The 26,397-nt window shown below is 39.5% G+C and overlaps 2 protein-coding genes across 3 annotated transcripts; both read right to left on the reverse strand.

The window, feature by feature from the left end:
• Positions 1-235: 235 nt before the first annotated feature.
• On the reverse strand, positions 236-4,943 carry LOC116143582. 2 transcript variants are annotated; one of them, XM_031429047.1, is made up of 6 exons: positions 4,447-4,943; positions 3,240-4,124; positions 2,656-2,850; positions 2,401-2,534; positions 1,836-1,946; positions 236-1,023 (listed from the first exon to the last, which is right to left on the reverse strand). In XM_031429047.1, exons 1-6 carry the CDS (start codon positions 4,597-4,599, stop codon positions 963-965), a joined length of 1,539 nt encoding a protein of 512 aa, XP_031284907.1. In that variant the 5' UTR covers positions 4,600-4,943; the 3' UTR covers positions 236-962. The 2 variants fall into 2 exon arrangements, with proteins under 2 accessions (XP_031284907.1, XP_031284899.1); XM_031429039.1 differs by having other exon boundaries at positions 238-1,023; positions 2,401-2,555.
• A 16,313-nt stretch (positions 4,944-21,256) lies between these two features.
• On the reverse strand, positions 21,257-23,345 carry LOC116142982 (pirin-like protein). Its single transcript, XM_031428408.1, has 6 exons — positions 23,128-23,345; positions 22,987-23,036; positions 22,853-22,891; positions 22,731-22,759; positions 22,021-22,187; positions 21,257-21,928 (listed from the first exon to the last, which is right to left on the reverse strand). The coding sequence occupies exons 1-6, from the start codon at positions 23,241-23,243 to the stop codon at positions 21,424-21,426; spliced, it is 906 nt and encodes a 301-aa protein (XP_031284268.1). The 5' UTR covers positions 23,244-23,345; the 3' UTR covers positions 21,257-21,423.
• Positions 23,346-26,397: the final 3,052 nt, after the last annotated feature.

Below are 26,397 nucleotides of genomic sequence, written 5' to 3' on the forward strand. Positions count from 1 at the left end.
TTAAAAAAAAAAAAAAAAATTTCGGGAGCTGTTACAATTCACAAAATTGTCAATTTTTAGAGCATTGGTTTGCTTTGTTGATTAAATCTTTTGTTTACAAGAAGAATTAATTACCTCAAATTCTATTATTCTGTTAATTCTAAATTTTGCTGGTTGTGATAGCTACAAGTAACAAGCTCAGAGAATGGGGTCATGGAATTTTATGTTCCTGAATTCGATTTTTGAGCTTTATAATAAAAATAATGCAACAGCTGTTTTAGTTCACGAACTCTAGTTCAAGAGCTTTTGCCTGAGATTGTAGGCAAATAATTTTGATTCTAAAAGCTTTAATTTTTTCTCTAGAAAAGCTTTGTGATACATAGTTCTTGTATTCACATTTCACCTTCCCTTTCCTTTGCCTGGGTTTCGTTTTGCTGTTTTCCTCTCGTTCGGCGAAACCATTTACTAAACTCAATTGCACAAAGAATGCATGTTTTACAGGATTCCAAGGTGTCATAATGACATTTAATTATACTAATTTTCAGCTGTCTCCTTTTTTCTAACTTCTTTGTGACTTCAACTTTCAATCATTCTTAACGGAGAAAAATTGGAAATAAGCTCCAAGGAAAGTAGAGGAGAACCCTACAATTTGGAACACAATCGACATTTCACTGAACAAATCAATGATATTTTGGAACCATGTAACAAATATCAAACACCAGAAAATAACAACTACTCTCGATCTGGCCCCACCTATGTTTCCCAATGCAAGTAGTTCAGTCCATTTCTACCATGGTTTGATATTTGTATTGTGAAATCAAAACCATAAACATACACCAAACCAGCCGCACTGGTAGAGAAGGCTGAACTTACAAAAACCTGCCAACTAGAGAACTTAAACACTTCCCAGGAGTTCTGGTAGTCTTCAAAGTAGATGACTTGCCTGGCACCTTACTTCTCCATCAGCAAGAACACCGGGAAACTTAATTCTCGGGTGGCAACAAATCAGATTTGCAGATATCTCCGCGACAAAGAGGACAAACTCTGCAAGCAATTGTGAAGTTAATATGATGTTTCAATATAAATATTTCCAGAAACAAAGACAATTACACGTCAGCAAGGTTGGAATAACCATCAGTTAAGGCCTAGCTCCTTTTAAAGTTTTACTCTATCATAGTCCTAGGTCTACATAGCACATCCTATCCATCAGTTCGAACATTATATAAACAATGCAAACGGTTGGGTACAAGGAACCATTCCCTAATAAAGACTCCCGTCGTTGCATCTGATAAAACACAGATGGGGCCATAGAGGTAAGCTCTCCCACACCCTTTCTTTTGGTCATCCCATGTGTGTGTGCATTTGAAGTAGAGTAACAGGCATAGTTTGAAGACGTTCAAGAAATAGAATTTAAATAGACCATCATGAAACGAAGGAGATAAAGCCAGGTCAGTATGGCTTGGTCCAAATTCGAAGAATGAAGTATTCAAGATAAAGAAGTGAGAAGATCAAAAGCATATGCAACTAATGAAGGTTATAGTTATAAGATTCTGGGGGTGCAGTTGGCTCCTTTTCGTCAGTTTTCAATATGTATTGCCAACATAAATATGCTTCAGTGTTACTATACCTAGTGAGTACCAGCTATAACAAAAGATAATGAACTAATCTATCTCAGTTTTCTAATATAATTTTTTTTATGGTTCATCTATATAAACATATGTATTTTAAGTTCCATGATCTAGGGCAGATGGCTCTCACTAGCATATTAATTTAAAGAAAACATAAACATCTATGTGCCAATCATATATCATCCCTTAATAGGATAAAATTTAAGAAATCCACCTCATATGTCATACCTGTGAATCTCTTTGAGCCATTTATCTACACATGTTCTATGGAATTCATGATGACAAGGCAGTATCCGCATACTGTCACCTTCCTCATACTCCACAAGGCAAATGTAGCATCTGCGCATTTGAGTGATAGGCAAGCCAAACAACCATTAGGATAAGGAGATGCTAATTGTAACATTGATTCATTTCATGCATTACAAAATGATAAGCCTCTTACAAGTGTATTAATTTCTAAAACCTAACCAAAATACAAAATAATAAATATTTTGTAACTAAAATATGAAAACTAAAGGCCAAGTGTTAACACACATGAAATAACTTTCCAAGTTGAGAAAGGAAATAAAATGGTCAAAGAAAACCAAATATTCTCTACTCTGTAAATTAATACACACACACACACAGAGAAAGAAGGCTATTCATCTTCAAAATAGCATTAAAAAAAAGCACACACACACATCAAATAAACCAAATATCCACTACTCATGTTACTAAAATAAAAAGAGCAACCATCTCCAGCAAAGATCTTAATTACAAGTAATGCTAAACTGTGGAGGAACATAATACTTACTGTGCAACCTCCTCATTATAATGTTTCTGTGACTTGGTGTAAGATTTGACAGGCAAAGATTCTACAACCTCGTTAGGTGCAGGAATAGATCCTAATGAAGACATAGAAGGCCGAGAAGATAACACCACAGATTGCTGATGTATTTCATCCAGAACCTAATGAAAATAAGTCAAAAAAACTCAAACTTATATAGAAACATGGGGGCAAACCCCTGCACAATGGCTATCATAAACAATGTTAACATAATAACATTACCTCAAATAATGCTTCAGCTAACATTACAATTCTTGATATGCTAGCTCTAGTGCTGGTGTCATCATTAGAGCTGGCCTCTCGATTACTTACACGACATGTGCAACGACCCGTTCTATGTTGACCAGATGAGATACAAGACCTCTCATGCCCTGACAGGTTCTCAAAACGACTTCCCAACCGTTGAAGAGCACGAACCTAAACAATTGTATGCACTGATCACTAATCTAATTATGTAGCATCAAAAAGAAAGAATAACATGGAACCAGTCCAAGATGAACAACTTATTCATAATGGCCTTATAGCAGAAAGGAAATCAGGCAACTAAGATGTGCACAGCAGAATTTATATTTAAATAGGCTATATGGATCGATGTTACTCGAGTAGTTTCCTATGTCAGACAAGCATATGGTTCACAACCGTACTCCACAACAAAAAACATGTACTTATCCACTGAATATGTTACATGAGGATGGATGACATTTGAATATTCAAAATAATCAAGCATGTGACCTTATGTTGTGTTCTCTGATTAAGAAAATGCCTTAAAGAAAACCTTCAATGATGATTAAGTGCAAGAAACAAACCTGAGATCGTATTCTTCTCCTTCGTTCAAGGAAATTTGATCTGTGTTCCAGTAAATCATGATACCTGGCTTCTCTTGATCGTGAAGTTTCAACCTCGTGATCTTGAATGCCGAACAAGGTGCTAGACAGACTGGATGGAGGATAACCAGATCTTGCTGGAGAAGTAGCAGCATTAGCTTCAGATGTTCGAATCCTAGTGTCACTGTCAAAGGGATATCGCCCACCACTTTGACTACCATCTCTCACTTCTCTCTCTTGTTGCAAAGGACAAAACGTTAAATCAGTCAATGATGATCGGCGAAGAACTCTATCACGAAGTCTCCCCACACTGAGAGTTCGGCTAAAACGAACATTTCTTTCAACAGGTTCCCGAGCTCCAATCCGTCTAGTTCCAATGTTCTCCAACTCATTCAGAACTCTAGGAGAATGTAAATTTCCTTCAACACCTGTTCTAGTGCTACTACTATCTACTGAAGAAATTGTTCGATTGTCTTGCAAATTAACCCCATTTAACTGAAAATTACTCATACTATCTTGACGACTGATCAGAGTTTGAGGAAGCAAGTCACTTCCTTGTTGAGCTTCAATTCTATCAAGAAAGTTACCACTACCATGACCGGATGGTAGTCGAAGCTCTTGTTCGTCAGAATATGCTCTTGACGACCCTAAACTGGTTGCTCTGCTTAATCTAAAACTTAGATTACCAGGAATGAAGCTAAAGCGTGAAAGAAAGCGACTAGGCGTAGAGGATGATCGGTTAGAGCTGCTACCATCAACCTCAGCATTTGAAGCTATACAGGACATGTCGTCTTTTACTTTCCTCTCACTATCAATTTTCAACTCATCCGACTCCGTCTCAGCCTCATCTGTACCGTCCTCTGTGTTCTGCACATAACAAAACAGGCATTTCAAAAACATAAACATTTCCACTGTCACCAATATTAATAAGGAGTGAACACTACTACATTGGACGATTCCAAACTCCCAAAAGCCGGTAACATTATCGAATCAGGCAACCCCAGCTAATCCCATGAGCGCACTACTACGGTACATTACCGGCATTGCAATAAACATTTCCATTTTCACAAAAACAAATAATAATACGGCATAAGTCACTACTAAAGTAAGTGGCCGGCAATACCGGAGTACAAATCCAAAGATTTCAAATTCAAATAGCTGGTACACTAGCTAAGTCAAAGTGACGAACCCGGTCTTGGCGGCCATTGCAGCGAGATCCAGATGGAGCGCCGAGACAAGAAGACTGAAAAGCCCAGCCGCCTCTAGATCTTCGAGTCTTGCTAGACGAAGCCGCCGCCGCCGATTGATTAGAAGCAGCAGCTTTACTTCCACTGGATCCCATTGATGGATTTGGAAACGAATTAATAATTACATTGAACCAAGGGGAAGGGATTGGGCGTTCAGATCTAGCAACTCCAACACCTTTATTTATACGAGATTTTTATTTGAAGGGAAAGAAAGAGTAAATGTTGGGTAAAGAGAGAGAGTTTAGGTGAAGGATGAGACAAAGCAACTTGTAGAGAGAGAGAGGGAGAGTGAGTGAGTGAGAGTTTTTTTTTGGCGAAGGAAGTTTCGTTTCTCTGTGTGTGAGTCTGTGGGAGTTTGAGTTTGTAATTTTGAGATAGAGAGAGGACTCGTCCTAGTAGAGGCAGCAAAGCAAGAACATGGCTTTGCTTCAGTCTTCACATTCTCTGCCTGAATTTTTGGGACAATTTTCAATTATTTATTTCTGTTAATGGCAAATGGGATTGCTGACGTGGTGGTCATCTGCCAATTGGAATTTGACTTGTCATATGCTGTGTCCGGACTGCATCCTCGTCACTTTGATTGTAACTTTTATTAGGGATAAAGTCGTACGTATCGACGGTTTATGGATAATTATCGTTTTCAAATTTTTTAGGTACGAAATTGTCTTTAAGACAAACTTCGAGTGGAAACAAGCATTCGAGCCAATATTTTGCCCCAAGTTTAAAGAGATGCTGTATAAACAAAATTCCTCTGCCATGTCACACTACTACTAGACTACTTAGCAGTCAATTAATGATCGAAAATGATGTGTTAGGGTCGAGTCGTAATTTTAAGTCACCACTAAAACTGTTTTAGTATCATCAAAATCTCAAATTCACTACCATAGTCAGCAAATTCATCTTATGAGATGACACATTATAAATTCACGAAAATTTTAAGTATTACTTTAAATTAATGAGTCGTTATAAATTATAATGTGTGCAAAGAAGACATGTCAATGTATGGTTATTGTTAACCATTACTTAAATGTTAGCATTATCCATTTAATTAGAAGGGTAAAACTAGAATTTTAGGCATTTTCCTAAACGTTAAGGGGGTGTTTGGTTGGAGGTTGTATAAGATTATTGAAGTTATGTCATTTTGTATTACTTGATTATCACATTTGGTTGTCAAGTAATACAAGATTTTAGTAATCTTGCAATACCAATAGTAGTTACTGTTGGTAATATAGGAGCTAATCTGATAGTTTCCATTTTCTTAGGTATCGTAAGATTAGTTAGTTATCTTATTTTTGTAACAATTTTATCCCTTATAAATAAAATTTTTGGATAATAATGCCCTTGTTTTAAAATCAATTTACATTAATCTGGCTTTTACAATTTTACCCCAATTAAATAACTTTTTGGACAAAATTACCTTTGCATTCAAAACAAATTGCAGTCTACCCAAGCCACCACCCCCAGCCACCTGCAGCTGCCGGTTGCCAGCAACCACTGCTGGTGGCTAATCGCCGCCGCCACCGTCGAAACGGCACACGGAAGGCAGGAAATGGCTGTTGTGTGTCGATATGGCCATTTCTGACCTTCTGTGCTCCATTAGGTTGCCGACTGCCCACGGCCGTGGTTGTCGGTGGTTGGCAGTGGCTGGGTTGATGGGGGTGCATTATTGATTTTTCAAACTTTTATTATCGGGTTGTTTTTGTTAAGTTTTTAAATGTAGGGGGGTTATACAATAGTCTAAATAATAATATTTAATTAGAGGGCAATTCAATAATTTAAATAATATACACACCAATCTATTCCTCCCAACCAAACATATTAATATAACATACCCACCAATTTATTTCAACCAACCAAACACATTTCTCTAAACATTCCCAATAATCTTTTTTTCCATTAATATAATATTTCTAGTAATACAATATTCCTTGAACCAAAGTGTTTTTAATGAAACCACGTGAGAGGTAAATGTTAATCACACAAAATCTCATCGCCCTGCCACTGCTTCTTATTTTTAAGAAAGACCTAGAGACCATATATTATCACATGAAAGCCAAAGTACTCCCCATATATAGGACATCCATATTTGGATCCCAAATTTGCATTAAGTGTTCACAAAAGAAAAAAAGATTTGATACAAAATGTTGAGTACTGTAATGGTAATAGTCCTTTTCATTATTTCATGTTTATTTTTAATTTGCTTCTAACTAGAATTAAATTGACTGTCATTTTGTCTTGAAGTTGTATCGATCTTTCACTGTCTTTTGGGACATTGAAATGATGATAATGGAGATTGCCATTGCCACTGAGCTCTATATATGGCGATCTAAATGGGATCACTTATTGTGGAATGCGAATAGGATAACTTAAACTACTAATATAAAAACATGCTGTCTGTTTTAGGTGAGATCACTTTTTGATTGATGATGAGCCACCAAAGGAACCCATTGGCTTAAATAAACCAACTTTATCTTCCCATTTAATATTATTGATGCTTACAATGATCTAGAAATAAAAAACACAACCACCTTTTTATAGCTCTTTGATGTGGCCATTAAAACACTTAAATATCTCCATTTCACATTTTCACTCGTGTAATTTCAGTTTAATGCTCCATTTTCACTCTTGTAATTTCAGTCCAACAACCAATGAGGTCAGCAACCGCTCTTATTCAATTGCTCCTTTATATAATACTGTTCTATGTCAATCGGAAACTGCATGACAAAAGAAAACATTAGTTAGCTTTTTAGAAAAACATAAAGCTTGTATAATAATATGTTATGCCTGAAAAGGTAGGGCTGACGTGGAGTCTCGTCAGTAAAGAATGGCTAGAGCTCAGAGAGGTTCTGTGCCGTCCAGGTGCGGCCACGTCATGCTTAGTGCAAGTGGTGGTATGGCTCCTGTTAGTACAGCAGGTGAGTGCCAGGCCAGCCAACGGCTGGAGATCGCCCACGTGTCAAAACCTTACTTTAGTCGAGAAAATCCCTTGGGCAAGTAATCAATGGGACACAGGGAAGGATTTGCACGGCACCTACCGACTTGCAGCTTTTATAATCATTACCTTGAACTCTCCCACTATAAATGGAGGACTTCTGTCTCATTTTTAGGGGATTTTTAGCCAACCTTACGTTGAAATAGCTCTCTCTCTCTTTTGTATTCTCACTCTACACTATAACTCAGCTCGCTGAACGTGACTTGATCTTTTTTTTTTTTTTTTAATACAATAGCAGTGGATGTATGATTCGTTTTTGAGCATCTGAACCACTTTAAATATTGCTCATCACCCTTTCTCTAATTCGATCTTTTCATATCACGTGTGACTTTTAAGCCTTTTTAACGTTTCACACGTGCGAGTAGTTGGTGACAAAATCGAACATCAACAGTTTGGTGCTAGAAGGAGCGCCTGATTTAGTACCTACTATTCATCAGAGAAATCTCTCACTAATTGGTCCTATAACAGTAAATGGCTCACGGCTTCGAATTTGAGCGAACCAATCATGGTAATGAAGCAATCCCCCAAGTACAAGACATTTCTCCTGAAGTGCCACCAGTCCAGTAGAATATCATGGGGGATATTCCTTCAAGCTCACAGCCCGGCCTAGCCATCATGAGTTACTTGGAGAAGTTCAATAATACTTTTCAAACGGTTAGCCAAAGGCTAGATCGATTGGATCGGGTCATGCCACCCGAATCCAATGAGGCGGTGTTACCGCTAAAAACGTCTGTAGGTCGCGTGAAAGCGTGGAAAAGGGCGAAAGGCCATGTCGCGCGCACTGCAGCGCGTTAGAGAAAGGAAAAGCAAGTGGTGCACAGCGGACCTAAGGGCTCCGAGGGACTAGCGAACACCGATGGCGCCCTAGGTAGATTACCTGTGGCATTACAACTCGGCGATATGTTACAGCATGAGCCCTCCCATGCCATGTCGCACGGGCACTCCCACAAAGGTGCAGGATGAGGAAATTCCTTATATTGCCAGAATAAGGGTTTAGATCGTCATTGTGCAAGAGATCCCCATCGTCCACGGGTCGGTTCATACCACTACAGAGGTCGGGAAGACTCCCCGAATTGCTCAATGCCATCACACAGCTCCAGCCAGGGTGTGTCAAGATTGGTCGGGGCTCCCGACTGAGAAGAGGAAGAGTCCGACTTACGGTCTTTTCTCAACCGCAACCGTGAGGTCGAACCACGTTGTGGAGAGTAATCCCTAGGTAGCTCCACTGCCTCAGATTGAGGAACTACAGCGAGCTCTGGATCAGCTTAAGGCACAACAAAATGAGCAAAAGCAGGTCGCAGAGGCGTCTCCCTTTTCTCCGGCAATGTTGGCTACCCCTCTCCCATCAAGATTCAAAATGCCCGACATGTGAGCATTCGATGGGAATTCCGATCCGCAGGATCATTTATATGAGTTCAATGACCTCATGGAACTCCACTAAGTCTTTGACTTGGTAAAATGTCTTTGCTTGTTAGTAACCCTTACCGCCCATGCCAAGTGCTGGTTCAAGTCATTTCTAGCAGGATTGGTCGGCTCATGGCCTCATATGAGCTCGACGTTTCTGAGGCACTTCCAGGCAAACATGAAGTTCTCGATGCCGCTAAGGTACTTGAGCAATATACGACAAGAGAGGGGTAAACCCCTCCAATCTTATATAGACGAGTTCTATAGGGAGGTCCACAAAGTGGTTCACACTCCCGAAGAGTTTGTTCAGACTCTTATCATTGTGGGAGTTCGCCCGCATACAGACTTGTGGAAGGTACCGCAATCTGAGGATGATGTTTTCCTCACTCGCTTCTACAACCTTACTAAAAAATACCTTTACATTGAAAGTTCTATGGCTGCTCTCAATCGCCACGACCCCGGTCCTTCGGGCAGTGCTCCAACCGGGGAGAAAATAGGAGGGCTAATCACAGGTGGGCTAATGATGATCAGCGAAAAGAAAAGAAGCAGCAGCACGAGCCTAAGAAATCTTATGCCCCAGTTCCTCGTTGCGATCGCGATAAGAATCAATATACTCATCTGAATGCCTTGGTATCGGCTATTCTAGATAAATCAGAGGAGGCCGGTTTGCTCGTAGAGCCCGAGCCCGAGCCCGAGCCCGAGCCCGAGCCCGAGCCCGAGCCCGAGCCGGAGCTTGAGCCCGAGCCCATGAAAAATACCCCCTCAGCCAGAAATAATAAAAAGTATTGCTGTTATCATCGGGATAATGGGCACCACACCGATGAGTGTCGGGCCCTCAAGCAGGCAATTGAGGACCTCATTAAACAGAGGCACTTCAAGGAATTTGTCGATGACTCAACTCTCGTTCGGGAGAAAAATCAGGAAGAACCAGGGAAGAAGTGTGTGGTCACAAAAGGTCTCTACAGTGTAGGGATAATCTTTGGAGGACTGCACCTTGCCGGGAATTCTCGAGGTGCCTAGGAAAGGTATACTCGAGAAGCCCATCATGACCCCGTAAGTGTCATGAGTACGACGCTGCGACTCGCCAAGGTTCGTAGAGATGAGGAAATCACCTTCTCCGAGAAAGATGTTGTGCGATTGCATCATCCCCATGATGATGATCTCGTCATCACGCCTGAAATAGGTCGGTGCGAAGTCCATAGGATGTTGGTGGACAATGGAAGCGCCGTGAATATCTTGTTCCAGCAAGCCTTCGAGAAGATGAAACTGGACGAGGCTGATTCGAAGCCTGTCTCTATCCCTTTGTACGGTTTCACCGGGGATCATTTGATCCCTAAGGGGATGATCTCGCCCTGGTCACATTGGGAGAAACCAATGAGATGACTAAGATGATTGAGTTTCTGGTGGTAGACTATCCGTCTGCTTTCAATGGCATATTGGGGCGACCTCTACTACGAAACTTCAAGGCAGTCACTTCGATATACCATCTGAAAATGAAGTTCCCTTCCCCGATGGGGATAGGGGAAGAAAGTGGATCTCAACGCGTATCTCGTGACTGCTATTTAAGGGCAATACAGATGGCGTGCAAGGGAAAGAGGATGCCGGTTGGTATCCCCGAGCAGGCAATGGCGATCAGTAAGATCGAGCCACAGCCTAGCTGTTAGTGTATATTTGTGTATGCCCTAGAAACCATTCGTGTTGTCGGTTTTAGAGCATTTTGTCTTGTATCTATATATCATAAATAATAGAAGAAAGAGTTCTTCAATTAATATATAAAAATTGCTTCCTTTATTCAATCATGCATTTAAAAATTAAAATAAAGTATGTATATGAATTGTCCAGATGATTCATTTAATCGGTAAATGAATTATCAAAAAGGGTTCCCTACAGAAGCAACATAATTTGGGCAACTATATTGCACAATAGGCATATCGGATGCTTCCGAAAGATATCATGAGTTGATATAAGTACGGATGACGATGATAGTCATGTCACTTGTGCATTGGTATGGATTAGCGGTTGGTGAACTGTTTTTCGAACGTGACCGAATAACGACAAATCACTTGGAAAAACATGTAGTCAATGATTTATCATTTGGTTATATCAGTGCACGATGTAGTCCTTTGACCTGAGACATTGTAGTCGGATCTGATACGGATACGTATGGTTCATATGGTGTATAAGTACGAGACTAATCATGTTTCGTATAATAAAGCCTATTTGGTCATGCGTTGTTCATATGCGGAAACGAACGATGGTCAAGAGAGGATCCATTGACTCGAAAATATAGGATCTAGAGTACCGCTGACTCCATCCGGATTCGAGTTCCTAGACGAACGTCGATAAATGTCAACAATCAAAATCTCTGGCCAGAGTCTATTATTAGTCATACAAAAGCAAATTTGTAATGACGAGTTTCGGACATATTGATCGACGATTCAGTAGAAGATCGAGTTTGGGATTTTGACGTTCCATGAATCTGTGCTTGATCAGGATATTTCAATGGGGGGACTTTACCTGCATGGTACGTATGATCTGAAATGGGTTCGATGAAGTATTTCTTCATCGTGGTTTAGGGACTATGGCACATTGCTAGATGTTTACCATAGTCGTTGGGCCTCTGGACAAGTTTCCGGATTCATCCAGAACTGGCTCACAGCTAATCCATGGTGGACTTACATGGTCACACCAATAGCCTTGAGAAGTTAGAGAAGGATGAGAGAGAGAAATGATTATCCGAAGAGGGCTAGCACCTTCCGAGGGTAATGACAGGATTTCTATGGTAATAGTTACATGGAAAATTGTTTGTGACATTTTAAGGGTTAAAATGGTCAAGTAATAATTAATTATATTTAATTATTATATCTTAAAGCGTTAAGATTAATGAGATGAACAAAAATAACCTTTTAACAGTTAAAGGGTAAAAGGGTAAATTTATGGGTTGTTAATGTAAACTAGTTTAGTTTACATGGGCCCTTAAATAATATTGATTATTCAAAGGGTAGCATAATAAATTCATGGGGTCCCTTTTAAAATAAGATTTTATTGCGGCTTGGAAGTGAAAAACAAATAATTGCAAAATTGCCCAAGTATATATAAATGCAAAAGGTTGCATTTTAGTTCATTCTTCACTTGTTCACTCAAAAACCAAACTAAAATCTGTCTCCCTAGCCACAGCCACTCTCTAACTCTCTCAAAGTGGTGTTAAAGTGTGGAGGTCTCATTACTTTGAGGCTAATCTTCATCAATCCAAAGCAAAGGAGTAGGTATAATCTCTTTTCTAAGCTTTATTTGAAAACCGGTTTTTGAATTCATCCTTTCATGCTTTCATTCTCCATTTCCACCACTCTTCATGCATGTTGATCTTTCACTGGCCCGATTGAGGATGATATAGATCCTTGCGTCCAGGAATGCCCCCATAACGAGCCAGTCGAGGACCTATCCAAGGTATCGGTCGATCAAAACGAGCCGACCCGAGTGTTGAGTCTGACAAGCTTCCTCAGGAAAAATGTTGACGTATTCACATGGACTCATGCTAACATGGTCAGGATCAGCCCGAATGTTATATGCCATGCCTTGAATATTGATAGTGAGGTCAGGCCGGTTCGCCAAAAGAGGAGAGCAATGGACTCCGAGTGGTATGCTGCCTTGAAAGTTGAGGTAGATAACATTTTCTCAAACGAGTCCATCCGGGAGGCACTCTACCTAAGTTGGGTTGCCAACCCGATCTTGGTGAAGAAGTCCAATGGCAAATGGCAAACCTGCGTTGACATCACTGACCTTAATAAAGGCTGTATGAAGGACAGTTTCCCCTTGCCGATGTTAGAGTAGATGCCCTAGAGCCAATCAATTATTGTAGAATTGACTCTTTGTAATAATGTTCATTAATCAATAATAAAAGGCATTTTATTCTATATCGCGTAAATCATTATTATTGCAATATGTATTGATATATGTCCTTAGAATGGTAGAGCCGTGACGAGGGTATCAAGTGTTTCAAATCTTGATAGTGAGAACCCTATGAGCACATATGGTGGCCATTCTAGAAACGTCCGTAGCCCCAGTATTATTCTGAACTAAGGGCACAGATAATACGGTAAGGCTATCATAGTGTTGAACGACCCTGTCGAAAGGCAGTGACTGATCTCACTTGTCAAGGTTGTTTGGTGACAACCTGGTGCAACACATGGGTGTTTGTTGTAGGCGATTACACCACAGCAAGTTCACTGGACTGACCCACCAGAGGATTCCATATGGATGGTAACCCCAGTGTCTATGGAACAAATCCTCTAACGAATGGTGGTGCATGTGATCCTTAGACTTGAGATCACCGGAGCGCCTTGTGCACCGATTGGTGTAGTTTGACACTAGCCTAACGCAGTTCTTTTCAGAGCTGTCAATACGGTGGTGATTGGCTGCATCAAGGAGTGTATCAAGACTATGGTGGATTGACAGAGGATTCATCACTCCCGGGTACGGGAGAAAGTTATCTCACGGCGCAATTCAGTATATGGCAATGACACTAAAACTGTGGCCACAGTGGGATTGAGTTGTTGCTCTATCCAGTTTATAATACGGGTCATTGGTCCAGAAACTGAATAAATAATATCGAGAGTAACCGAAGGTTGACACTATTTCTATGCCTTCGTCTCGTCGAGATAACGTATGATGAAAGGATCGAATTGTACGGTAACCATATCGTTGACAGGTAGCTACTTTGCTGAATCCGAATCTATCGGGTGGCCATGATGCCTTGCTAGGGGCCAATCTTGGTCTGTGTATTAGTGAGATGATTAATTGGTGTTAATCGCGATACTATACACTACTGGTATGATGAGGAGCTTATGGGTCACACACATAGAAGATAATTTAAGACTCAGGAAGAAAGAAGGGCGTTTTCATCTTTTTGGGCGAAAGGGTATTTTGGTAATTTCACAGTGCAATTAAATTTGCTGAGGTTGTAGCCTTTATTTAATTTGTTAGAAAAAATTAAATAAGTGAAATTCCGTTTAAATATACGTTCGCATATATTTAAATAAATTATCATTATTGTTAAATGTTAATATATATATATATTAAATATATATTAATTGATTTTAATTGAAATAATGATGAATTAAATTAAAAAAAATCTAATTGGGAGTGTTTGGCAACATGGGCTGTTTGGGTTGGAGCCCAAGCCCATTCCATGTGGGAATAGGGCAACTTGGTTTGCCTATAAAAAGAATAGTGTTTGTGTGTTTTAAATTAATTCATTTTGCCCTTTTGAAAAACAAAAGAAAACACAGCAGCCCCTTTTTGTCTCACTCCCATGCCATTTTCACCTTTTTGATTGAAAAATCAAATACTCCTTTACTTCTTGATTTCTTAAGGCCAAGGAGGATCTAGCAAATCTCTCCTTGGTTCTTGGTGGTTGTCTTCGTGTGGACTTCTTGGTTCGATCCTATACTTGGATCGGTAGCAAACACATTCAGAGATAACATTGGTGGAGCCTGCCAACGTGGGTATGAATCTAAACCTTTGGATTTATTTTTTTGCAGATTCTTATAAAATATAAAACTGTAATTTTCTATGCCCTGATTTTTAGGTTCTAAGGAATGATCCATGGTTGTAATTTTTGTTTTCCGCTGCGCAACCGGGTCGTTTCCTAACAGCCGAGAATCGACCAGCTCGTCGATGCCACCTCCGGGCATGAGCTGCTAAGTTTTATGGACGCCTACTCAAGATACAATCAGATTCTGATGTACGCGCTAGACGAAGAACATACTTTCTTTGTTACGGATCAGTGGTTGTATTGCTATAAAGTTATGCCTTTCGATCTGAAAAACGCTGGGGCAACTTACCAGTGGCTGGTTAACCAAATGTTTTCCAAGCAGATCAGAAAATCAATGGAGATCTATGTTGATGACATGCTGGTCAAGTCGCATGTCGCTTCAGATCACATAGTATATCTCGTTGAGATGTTTGGTATGCTCCGGAGGTACAAAATGAAGCTCAATCCTCTCAAATGCTCATTCAAGGTATCCTCGGGAAAATTCCTGGGGTGTATGGTTAACCAGAGGGGAATAGAAATCAACCCCGAAAAGATCCAAGCTGATATCAGCAGCCCGACTAACCGAAAACAGGTTCAAAGTCTTAACGGGCGAATAACGGCTCTTAGTCGCTTCACATCGAGAGCAACAGATTGCTGCTTGCCATTTTTCAATATACTCAAGGCCAATAAGAAGTTCGAATAGACTCCGGACTGTGAACAAGCTTTCCACAACTTAAAAGAGCACCTCGGAATGCCCTCTCTCCTGTCTAAGCCGCTCCCTCAAGAAATTCTTCTCCTGTATCTATCCATCTCTCAGCATACGGTCAATGCAACTCTAATTCAGGAAGAAAACAAAGTCCAATGACCAATATATTACGCGAGCAAGCGTCTTCTAGATGCCGAAATATGGTATCTAGAAATGGAGCGATTAGCTTATGCCCTGCTGATCACCTCCAAGAAGTTGCGACTTTATTTCCATGCCCACACTATCCATGTATTGACCAACTACCCGCTCAGGCAAGTCCTTCAAAAGCCAGAGGCTTCAGGTAAGTTACTCAAGTGGGCGATGGAACTAAGTCAGTTCAATCTGCAGTACAGACTGAGAGCAACCATTAAAGGGCAGGTTGTTGTTGATTTCATTTCAGAGTTTTCATACCAACCGATCCAGGAATCCGAGCAACAGTCTAGTGAAGTCACCTAGGAAACTATTCAGAATCTATCGACTTAAACCCTTTATGTCGATGGATCCTTGAACAGGAAGAGGGTCGGGGCAGGCCTTCTCCTCTTTAGTCCCAAAGGGACTCGCATCCACGATATTCTCCGGTTTGGATTCAAAGCTACCAACAACGAGGCCGAGTATGAAGCACTACTCACTGGTCTACGGTTGGCAAAAGAAATGGGTTCAACTGCAATAAGTATTCACAGCGATTCCATGCTGGTTGTTAATCAGATTTTGAGAGAGTATCAAGCCAAGGAAGAAAACATGATCAGTTATCTGAAGAAAGCTAGGGCCGCACTCGAGTCTTTCAAGCACTTCGCGATCGCACAGATTCTTAGAGACAGTAATTCTGTCGCGGATGCCTTGGTAAAAATAGCCTCATCGCTGAACTCAAATGCCTTAAAGAGTATTCATGTTCAGTACATGGAGATCCCTAGTATCAGCTCGCATGAACAGGTCGTGGTTACGACAGAGTTAGTTTCCTGGATGACCCAGTTATTTAGTATCTCTGAGATGGTACCTTGTCCAATGACAAAATTGAGGCCAAAACCCTGCGGATTAGAGCTACTCGTTACACACTCATAGGAGATCAGTTATACAAAAAAGGGTTTAGCACCCCTCTCCTCTGATGTGTAACTGATGAGGAAGCAGACTATATCATAAGAGAGATACATGAAGGGATCTGTGGTAATCACACTGCCGTGCGATCTCTCGCCAACAAAGTTGTTCGTCAAGGGTACTAATGGCCCTTATTTCATTAAGATACATTCAACTTTGTAAAAAAAGTGTGACAAGTGTTAACGGTTCACAAACATACTGCGAGCTCCTTCCCACCACCTGATAACTATGACCAGCCCCTGGCCATTCTCCATGTAGGGGATTGATCTTATCGGACCTATGCCAGCTGGAAAGGGAGGAGTCAAGTATGATGTGGTCGCGATGGATTATTTCATCAAATGGGTTGAAGCTGAGCCATTGGCCCCGATCACCACCAAGAAACTCAAGGACTTCGTCTTCAGAAATATAGTGTGCCATTATGGAATTCCTCATACACTCATCTCTGATAACGGAAAGCAGTTCGACAACAAGGAATTCAAGCAGTTTTGTGATGAGTTGGGGATTCATAAAAAGTTTGTCTTAGTCGCAAGACCGCAAGCCAATGGCCAGGTTGAAGCTGTCAACAAGACCATCAAGCATACTTTGAAAGCTAAGCTTGACGCTGCCAAGGGAAATTGGGTCGACGACCTCCCAGAAGTCCTATAAGCATACAGGACAACTTTGAGAACCTCTACTTTAGAAACACCCTTCTCGCTAGCATATGATTATGAGGCAATGGTCCCAATGGAAGTGGGGACTGGTTCACTTCAGAAAGACTTGTTCAATGAAACAGACACTGAAGCACTTTTGCGTGCAAGTCTGGACTTAGTTTAAGAACACTATGGCAAAGCTCGGTCAAGGATAACAGCCTACCAGCAGCGTGCGAAGAGATTCTTCGACTCTAAAGTTAGGAGAAGAGACTTTCAGGTTGGTGATCTGGTTCTAAAAGAAGTTCTTCTAGGTACAAGGGAACCAAGCGCGAGAGTATTGGGACCAAACTGGGAAGGCCCCTACTGTATCGCTAAAGTGATACGCCGGGGACTTATCACCTCAAAACGCTTAATGGTTCTAAAGTACCGCGAGCTTGGAATGCTGAGCATCTTCGCCCTTATTATTAGTAATTCCGAACTCGCTCTTTCCTTGTAAAGATTCCCTTGTGAAACTTTCATAATTAAGATCGCTGTTAAGTCAAATTCATCTTGTATAAATGTGATTTTGTTACTTGCATCGTTCTTATCTTTCTGTTCACATATATAATGTTTGTGAAGTATGAAAAATTATAAGTACTCACAAATAATTTAATATCGCAAATAGTTAGAGCGCGTCCTCCTGTTCGCATGTGTAATGTTTGTGAAGTGCGAAAAATTATAAGTGCTCACAAATAATTTGAAAAGCTATCAAATTCATTCATAAATCATTTAGTACATGGGACTATGCAAAGACAGTTAAGCAAAGTTATGGGAAAAGTAGAGGCAGAAGCGATCATTAGTCTTCGTCCTTAGGCCCTTCCGGTGCGACCCCGGTATCTCCAGGATGGTCGCCGACCTCCTGGTCAGCTGTTGGGTCCTTCGGAACATACTCCTTTGGATGATCGTCTTCCGGATAAAGTCCTTGATCTGTCTCATTATCGGCTTGTGCAATAGAGGCAAGGATCCTCTAGTAATCATCAGGGAGGTCGGTAAGGTCTATGGTTGGGTTTTTTGGCCTAAGGGCATAAATTGACTGGATCAACTAGTCAATAGCTTTTTTCTCGATCTCCAACTCTTGTCGTTTCATCTCTTTAGTTAAAGAAATGACCCGCCCCTAGGACATTTCCAGGTCTACTTCAAGAGCTTTCTTCTGCTTCTCGGAAGTCTCCCACAACCGAGTTCTCTCTTCTTCCACCCACAAGGCCCGCTCAAAGTTCGCTCGCAGCTCCGCCTCTTTCTTGCCAGCCTCTCTGGTGAGCCTGACTACCATCATTTGAAGCTGTTTAAGCTCCTCTCCCTTCCTCTCCAGTTCAGTCTTCTGGAATTCCACCGTGTGGAGAGCAGAGTTCCTCTCGACATGTATTGATTTATCTGGATGATGTTTAGGTCCAACTCTTCTTTCGCAGTTGCCAAATCCTGTTTCAGCTGCGCATTCTCTTCCTTTAGCTTGAAGAGTCCCCCGGCAGCTTCCAGTTGGGTCTTTTATTGGGCCAGGTGCAGGGCGAGCAAAGATTGCACAAGAAATAAGCAAGTGTTAGACTGTCTCCTTGAAAAAGAGTAAGTATTGGAAAGTCCTCGACGAGAACAAACCGTTTTACCTGGCTTTGCAGTTGGACCGCCCTGATCATCAAGTCCATAGGATTGGAGGCCACGAGCTCTTCAAAAAATTTGGCAAGCTGGCACTCCAAAAGGGTGAACACCACCGATTGCAGGTGCTCCGAAAGATGACCCATGGAGTCCAACACCGGGGTGTCAGCTCCTACAGTCGAGGGCACCTTGCTAGCGGGCTCCTTGCCTTCTCTCCTCTCGGGGGTAATAGTCTGTCCTCTGCACAAACAGCTCGGAAGAATTGTAACCCCTGTCGCATGCCGCGGCCTCTCAAGCAAGCCCTTCGGCTCAGACTCTAACTCTTCGGGCTGCAGCACCCTTCTTTTCTTGGCCTTCTGGCCCATGGTTTTCTACTTTGAGCGAGCAGCTATGGGCTGAGCGGTTTTGACTGGTTGTTCAGTGGGTGGCTGCACCCCTACCTGCGTTCCTTCGGTAGGGATGTCACTAGGGCCCGTCTCGGCTGGTCCCATGGCACCGACCCAGGGAAAAATGAACGCTCTCTCTCTCAATGATTTTGGCACTCTGGGCGGCATGTTTGTTGCATATAGGCACTGTTAGTAAAAGGTTCGCTGCATGCAAAAGCAAAATCTAAAAAGACTGTGGATACTTATGAGGTAGGGGTTCCAAGGTCGTTTCAGGGCTGAAGAAGCCATACTTCGTCAAGTTCGCAGTTGTCACGAGTCGCTTCACGTCGTGACAGTAATCTGGCAGGGTACCGAATGAAACTATTTGGCTGAGGTCAGAAAGATCTGTCAGCCTGGTCAACTTGTTCCCTGCGAAGAGACAAGAGAGATCGTTAGAAAGCAAAGCCAAAAAGAAAAGAAAAATTCACCGAGTATAATAAAGGGAAAACCTACTCGGCTCCCTAAAGTGGCAGATGCCATCATAATGAAAAAAGTAAAACTTGGTCTCATATGCCCCGACATTACTAGGGTAATTGTGAATGCCTCCCTCAATCTTGGGTCGCCTCGAGAGGTAGTAAAAATCTTTGTCCTTGCTCTTCTTTAAATAGTACAAGCAAGCGAGCTCTAGCGTAGTCGGTTGGCGGAGGCCGTACTTGACGCATGCAATATACATAGCCACAACTATTATATACGCGTTAGACGTCAGTTGTAAAGGTGCGACCCCGAAGTGATCAAGGATCGACCTAATAAAGGGATGGAAGGGAATCAGTGCTCCGCACTTGAATATAGCTTCGGAGATCGCAGCCATTCCCTCTGGCGGATTCTGAGCTGTATGCCTCCGGTATCGGTAGACGTCCATGCTAATTGCATATTGGTCTACTGCCTCCTGTATTTTGTCTCGGGTAGCTACCGACAGAATCTCTTGCGCATGACCCACTGAGGTGTCCTGCGCCTGCGAGCTTGTCCCCTCATCCGATCTAGTCGCTGTAGGGTCCATATCGTCTACTGGCATGCTGTTGTAGGCACCCAGAATTAAAACCTTCCGAACCTAACTACTGAACTGTAAATAGGGTAAGCAAGGGTCGATCCCACGAAGAGTGTCTAGCCAAATTTTCTTTGATGTGAAAAAGGCTGGGGGTTTGTGCAAAAACAGAAAACAATCTCAGCAAAAACAAAAACAATTTAATTCGAATTCAATCAAAATGACGAACTTGGTCTCTGTCAACATCCACCATCGGAATCTTACNGTAAAATTAATAACCTTATGGGGTTAAAATGTAATTAAAAAAATAGGGTAATATTTTGAGAATATTGTACCAAACGCTATTTGGAGAATAGGATCCAGAATAGGAATAAAAATATTAAACCAAACGCATACCATATTATTATCTAAATAATCATATTATGATACTTTTTAGAATAATATTTTGAAAAAAATAAATTTGGGTGAGTATTACGACGTAGGATTTAAAAATTAATAAAAATATCTCATATGTTTGTTTATTTACTAAACAACCCTATAATAAAATATTGAAAATTAATAAAAAAAAACACCCACAACCCACCCATTAAATACCGACAGCTGGCCATCACTGTCGGAGGATAGCTGAAGTCGTCGTATTGGCACAAGACCGGCTGGATCTGACCGGTCGCGCTCTGATATGGACTTTTTTTACTAGATCTACAGCTAGATCTGGCCATCTGGCCATTGACGGCCAGATCTGGCCGCATTTAATCGTCAACGATGACCAAAGATATGGCCATCGTTGATGGTCAACAACGGCTAAAGATATGACCGTTGTTAACGACTGGCTATAGCCAAAGATCTAGTCATCAACAGTCAGATATTTGGTAGTAGATCTGACATTTTTCGGCTAGATTCATTGTGGATCTGGCCGAAAAATGCTAGATTAACATACTATCGGCCAGATTCAGGCGGTGGTAGCCGGAATTTGGCAAATTTAGGTTGCTGGGGTGTTCTGTCAATTTCTTTAAAAAAAAAAAATTGGGGTTTTTAGTTAAATTAATAAACTTAGGAGATTTAAAAAAAATTAAATAATATTTTGAGAACAAGGGAATAAATATATATTTTGAATGGAATAGGGAATAGGATACTGAAAAATAGTGTACCAAACCGAGAAATTTTTGGCATATTTGAATAATTTCAACCGGCTAGTACTTTATTAGATTCATTACTTACCTAACAAGACAGCGATTTTAAAAAGTATTACATGATTTTTTTATTGCCGAAAATAAGAGATACAAGAAATATTGTAAAAAATTTAAAGATACAAATGTAACTTAGCTTTTACCAAAAAGTAGTAATGAGATTAATGCGAGCTTGCGAAAGGAACCCATCAAATAGATGTCAATTCCTTTGTCTAATCTTTAAACTAAAATATACAAGAGAGATTGGTGATTTTTTTATTACCTACTTTGATAAAGAACCAATAAGTTCTCCCTAAAACATGATCTAAAAATCAAGGCTAATTGCAGCTTCTGATCTCCAATGCCTAGCTTTCTCGAATCCATTAACATAGTTGTCAAAATCATCAATGGTTTGGTCAATCTCTTCTTGTGTGTTCATAACAAATGGCCCAAATTGCACTAAAGGTTCACCTAATGGTTCCCCTCCTACTAGAATAAACCTGAGGGGCTTAGAGGACTTGTTCCATGCCTCCAAGCCATCCCCAGATCCTAGCAGAAGCAAGTGATGTGCTGATACCGGTGAAGATTTTGTGCTCGAGAAGATACCGTCGCCTTCCAAGACGTATACAAACGCGTTCCAGGATTTCGGTATTGGTTGTTGAAGATGAGCTCCTGGTTTTAGAGTGAAATCCAAGTACATTGTTGGTGTTCTTGTGTAGACTGGTGATTTTGTCCCCAAGGCCTCTCCTGCTATAACCCTAACTTTTATGCCATCTTTTGCAACTTCTGCAATGTCCTTACTCAAGATTTCCTGGTACCTTGGTTCAATCCTGCATAAAGACATAAAACGATAAGCATATTCTAACCCAAAACTACTTCCAACATCACTATGGCTTTTGCCTTGATTTTTTTAAACACTTACATTTTATGTTTTGAAGAGAGGTTTATCCACAATTGTAAGCCCTTTTGGGTGCCTTGTGCTGCAGGCATTTCCGAGTGAACAATCCCTCTCCCTGCAGTCATCCATTGCAGGTCACCAGCTCCTATGGTCCCTTTGTGGCCTTCAAAATCTTCATGAGTAACAGCTCCCTGACAGCACAAAGTTATCATCCTGTTAACTCAATCAATCAAATCAATCTTCACTCAAGATCTAGTGCAATTACTCCTAACATACGCGGGATTTACATTCAACGTGTAAACTCATTACGTGACGAAACTTGAAAACTAAAAACGTAAAACTTGTACTATGCACAGTAAGTATACGGTAGAAGGTTGAGTTCACACTCAACATTCAAATTAAAGACAGAAGTAGTCTTTGGTGGCATTATTATTATTATTATTATGTTGGGCTTTCAACTTTCCCTTCAACAACCTGGCAATTCCCTGGTCTAAATTGCATATAATTGTGGCATTTTGTGCCTGCCATAGCTGGCATGGTAGGCTGACTTTATGGCACCATGTTATCAATGTGTTATTTTGAAGCTAACCAATGAGTCTTGATTACCTAATTGACTGATTAACTAACTTTATTATATTATTATTATTATTCAACAAACAACTATACTGTTTACAGAATATATTATAATAAATAGTTATTATCTTTTAGCTTATTTTTTAATAGTAGAAAGTTACCTGTAACATGTATGTCACTGTTTCAAATCCTGTTAAAGAGAACAGAACAATCAGAATCACCAGAATTGTGGATGAAAAGGGTGAATTTTCTCAGGAAAATACAAAACCAAACAAAACTAAACCTCTATGTGGATGATCTGGAAATCCAGCAGGAGCAGTGACTGCATAATATTCAAAAACAAAATAATATTAAGCCATTACATTTCATGAAGAAACAGAGCAGAAAAAAGAAAAAGAAAAAAACAGAGGAACCCACCTGAGAATTCATCCAAAACAAGAAAAGGATCAAAGTAACGCAACTCAAACCTGGAAAACCAATGAAACCCAGTTAGAAAAACATCTAAAACTCTTCAAATTTCCATTTCTTTAATTAAATTAATCATTCTTTAATGATCACCTTCCGATGCTTCTTCTCACAATGGCACCGAGGCCTTCATGTTGGGGCCTGGCCAAGAACTTTCTGACCACCGAGCGGGGTTCTTTAACAGCAAAAGAATTGTCTATCTCAGGCATTTTTGGTTTGGGATAAGAAACTGTGGAAAATGAGCGAGATATTCGCAGGTATTTATAGAGAGAAAGTTGAAGAAAAAGATGAAGATTTCTATTGAAAACAGTTGGGGTCAAAGTGAAAATTGTTTGGCGGCCAATATAAGACCCACATGGGAGCTTCCTTAACCTTAAGCGACACTGGAACAGTTCTTTTTTTGCCTTTGTTTATTCGAAGCTTCATAAATAAATCATATGTCTATATTATGTCAGCATAACGTTTTTATGATGTGCGTTCAGCCTTTAGAATCTTGACCGTTGCGTGATTGCCACGTGGCAAATCAAGATATATGTTATCCCATAATCACTTTCTAGCGATAGCATCACATCTGTTACATTAAATTCGTCATCTTAAATGATGCGTCTCCTATTCAAAAATTTGTGTCAATTAAGTAATCGATTTAAAGACTTTTTCTTACCCAAATAATATTTTAATGATATTTTCTTATCTATAAATTTTTAAAATATCCTTTTATTATCTAAATTTATATTTCAGCGATAAACTGAAAGCAAACTCGATTTAAATTATTGGAACTTGTGAAGAGAGGAGGTCGATAAGTCTTTTGATGGTGGAATGTTAGATTTTTATGGTTGAAATTAATTAGAATTTGATTTGAGAAGGACGATTGTGTAAACCCTAATTGCTTGATTGCCAATAATTTGTCGGATCAATAAGAATAGGGTTTGAGAGGTTTTAGTGAGTGATGATCAGAAAATGAAAAGAATAATGGTGGTATGAGATTGCAACGATATCGTAATCAGAAATAAAATATGAATTTGGATATTAAAATGGTATTTACAGGTAAAAAAGTGTCATTAAATCATTATTTGAATGGAAAAAAAATCGTTTACTCAACCAATTTTTTATCAAAAGTCAAGTCACTAATTTTGATGTGATCCACCTTTGAATAGTTCAAATGGTAGAATGAACGTTAAGATATGTTGTTCAGACATAGAGTATCATATTCGAATCTCTTTGGATCTTAAGACTTAAACAAGGGACTATGAAAGTTGGTTATTACACTAGTTTTTTTCAAAAATTAGTCGAAGTGTTCGTGCGAAGGTCATAAACCTTGACTTAACGTAAAATTAGGTTTAAAATTGAAAATATTTTGAATGACACAAGGGTGAAGGGACGATGATGCATGATCTAGTGAAGTGGGGGAAAGAATTTAGTGGGGCCTATGTCTGATTTCTTGGGCCACATATACTATGATTGGATGTCGGCTTTACATTTGGTTACAAAACTTTGACTTTTATTCACTTATGCCCTTTTGGTCCAAGTCTTGCTTCAAGTTTACCTTTTTCATCATCATAAATCCCTAAATCTCTTCTTACTTGTTAACCACTTTCTCATTGTAATTTGAAACTTCTTCAAAATCTAGGGTATGCTTTGAATTTTCTAAAAATTATTTCTATTTTATAATATCTTTTACAATCACATTAAATAGAACGACGATTAATTAAGACAACGCTAAATATCTAAAACCATGGATCGTTATCTATCACTCTTTGAAAAATAATGGAAACATTAATATTGATATTAAGAAAGATTGTCAATTTTTTTCATCTGTATTTGATTACAGTTGAAAATGCGCGTTGTGCGATAACGATTTCCAACTTTAAATTTAAATAATTAATTATTACGTTAAAAAATTAATCTAATAATAATTAATTAGAGGTCACCTAATTGATAGTAACACATGATTATGTTTGATAGCATAAAATGATTATTGTTAGTTAATTACATAATAATAATTTTGGGCTTCGTGGGTGGGCCATGGGCTTTGGTATGGGCCCATGATGATGTGGGCGTAGGGAGTTTTGAATAATGACATCATTAATACAAAAGCATGACGCGAGGAGAACCGTTGGATTGGGGAATTGATTAAAATAGTCCGGTCAAATCAGATGAAGAAATCTCGATGCATGCACTTAACTGTAATACAATAACGCGTAGACTTTAATTGCCATTCAAATTATATTTTAATTAAACTAAATTAAGAAATAATGATCTATGAATTTCATCATCATGATCTACCAAATTACAATATCATGATGTGATCAATTTTTTTTATATGGTTTAGTATAATATTATGTTACAGTGTTGAGAGGTAACGTTACTCCCTTATAAAATATTTGAAATTTTCTAGCATTGACATTGAATACAATATTTCAATAGACAATAATGTATATACCCTTCCACATGGCAACCATATTTAGAGTATATTAAGAATTAAGTAACGTTCTCTTGAGAATTTCTTACGATATTGAACTTCCACATGATATACTTGATATTGGATTTAAAGCGGTTGTTAGAATTTCTTATGATATGCAACTGAAACAAGTTTTAATTAATGATTGGAGATGTTCGGGTTAGTTTACATATACCTCGAGTAATCTTATGGGACCCTGAAGTTAACGACCGGATATACCTTTTAGTGACCATTTCTATTAACAACCGAGGTGACTCAAACTTATGATCTATTGAATAATATACTCTCAAGAGTCCTTGTCTAACCATTCGGCTATCCAAGGGTAAGCAACTGAAACAAGTTATTGCAAATGGTAAAAGAGAGACTTTGAAGGTAGAGGTCGTTCTAATTTTACTGAAGGGGTTTGAATTAGGTCTGTCCCACCAAGGTAGGCAATCTGTCTTTTCAAAACTATCGTCGCACTAAAAAAAACAAAAAAATTGAGATAGGGTCAGTGTCTGGGTAGAAATATAATAAAATCATTTTTCCTATTCTTCCCCCGGACCCTGCGACCTAAAATAAATTGACATTTAGGAATTTTAATTTAATTGGTTGCTTGAATGATGAATTTTACTTATTATATGGCCCTATACTTTATATTTGAATAAAGTATATTATTATCATGTGAAAGTGTACTCTTCCCTCAAATAAAGTTTTGGGTTTCAGTAGCTAAAATTAGTTATTGTAAAATTTAAATATTAGAAAAAAAGAGTAGTTAGAAGATCAAAAAGTACAATGGCTTATAATTTTTTTTTTTTATATTTATAATTTTAATTTAAAACTATAATACTACCCTTACTTAAAGTGATATGAGGGGTTTCTCTTAAAATATTATTTAAATTACAGTGATTGATTAATATTGCAAC

The sequence above is a fragment of the Pistacia vera genome, unplaced genomic scaffold, assembly GCF_008641045.1.
Source record: "Pistacia vera cultivar Batoury unplaced genomic scaffold, PisVer_v2 Contig1132, whole genome shotgun sequence".
NCBI classification, from domain to species: Eukaryota; Viridiplantae; Streptophyta; class Magnoliopsida; order Sapindales; family Anacardiaceae; genus Pistacia; species Pistacia vera.

Bases quoted from the DNA above. Each gene is read 5' to 3' on its own strand.
- LOC116143582 (XM_031429039.1), bottom strand. From the start codon at position 4,599: ATGGGATCCAGTGGAAGTAAAGCTGCTGCTTCTAATCAATCGGCGGCG. The intron at 4,125-4,446 runs GTTCGTCACTTT...TGTTATGTGCAG, and splicing joins GCAATGGCCGCCAAGACCGG to AACACAGAGGACGGTACAGA. The intron at 1,024-1,835 runs GTATGACATATG...AATTGCTTGCAG, and splicing joins TGGCTCAAAGAGATTCACAG to AGTTTGTCCTCTTTGTCGCG.
- LOC116142982 (XM_031428408.1), bottom strand. From the start codon at position 23,243: ATGCCTGAGATAGACAATTCTTTTGCTGTTAAAGAACCCCGCTCGGTG. The intron at 23,037-23,127 runs GTGATCATTAAA...TTGGTTTTCCAG, and splicing joins GTGAGAAGAAGCATCGGAAG to GTTTGAGTTGCGTTACTTTG. The intron at 21,929-22,020 runs GTAAGTGTTTAA...GTCTTTATGCAG, and splicing joins CTCTCTTCAAAACATAAAAT to GATTGAACCAAGGTACCAGG.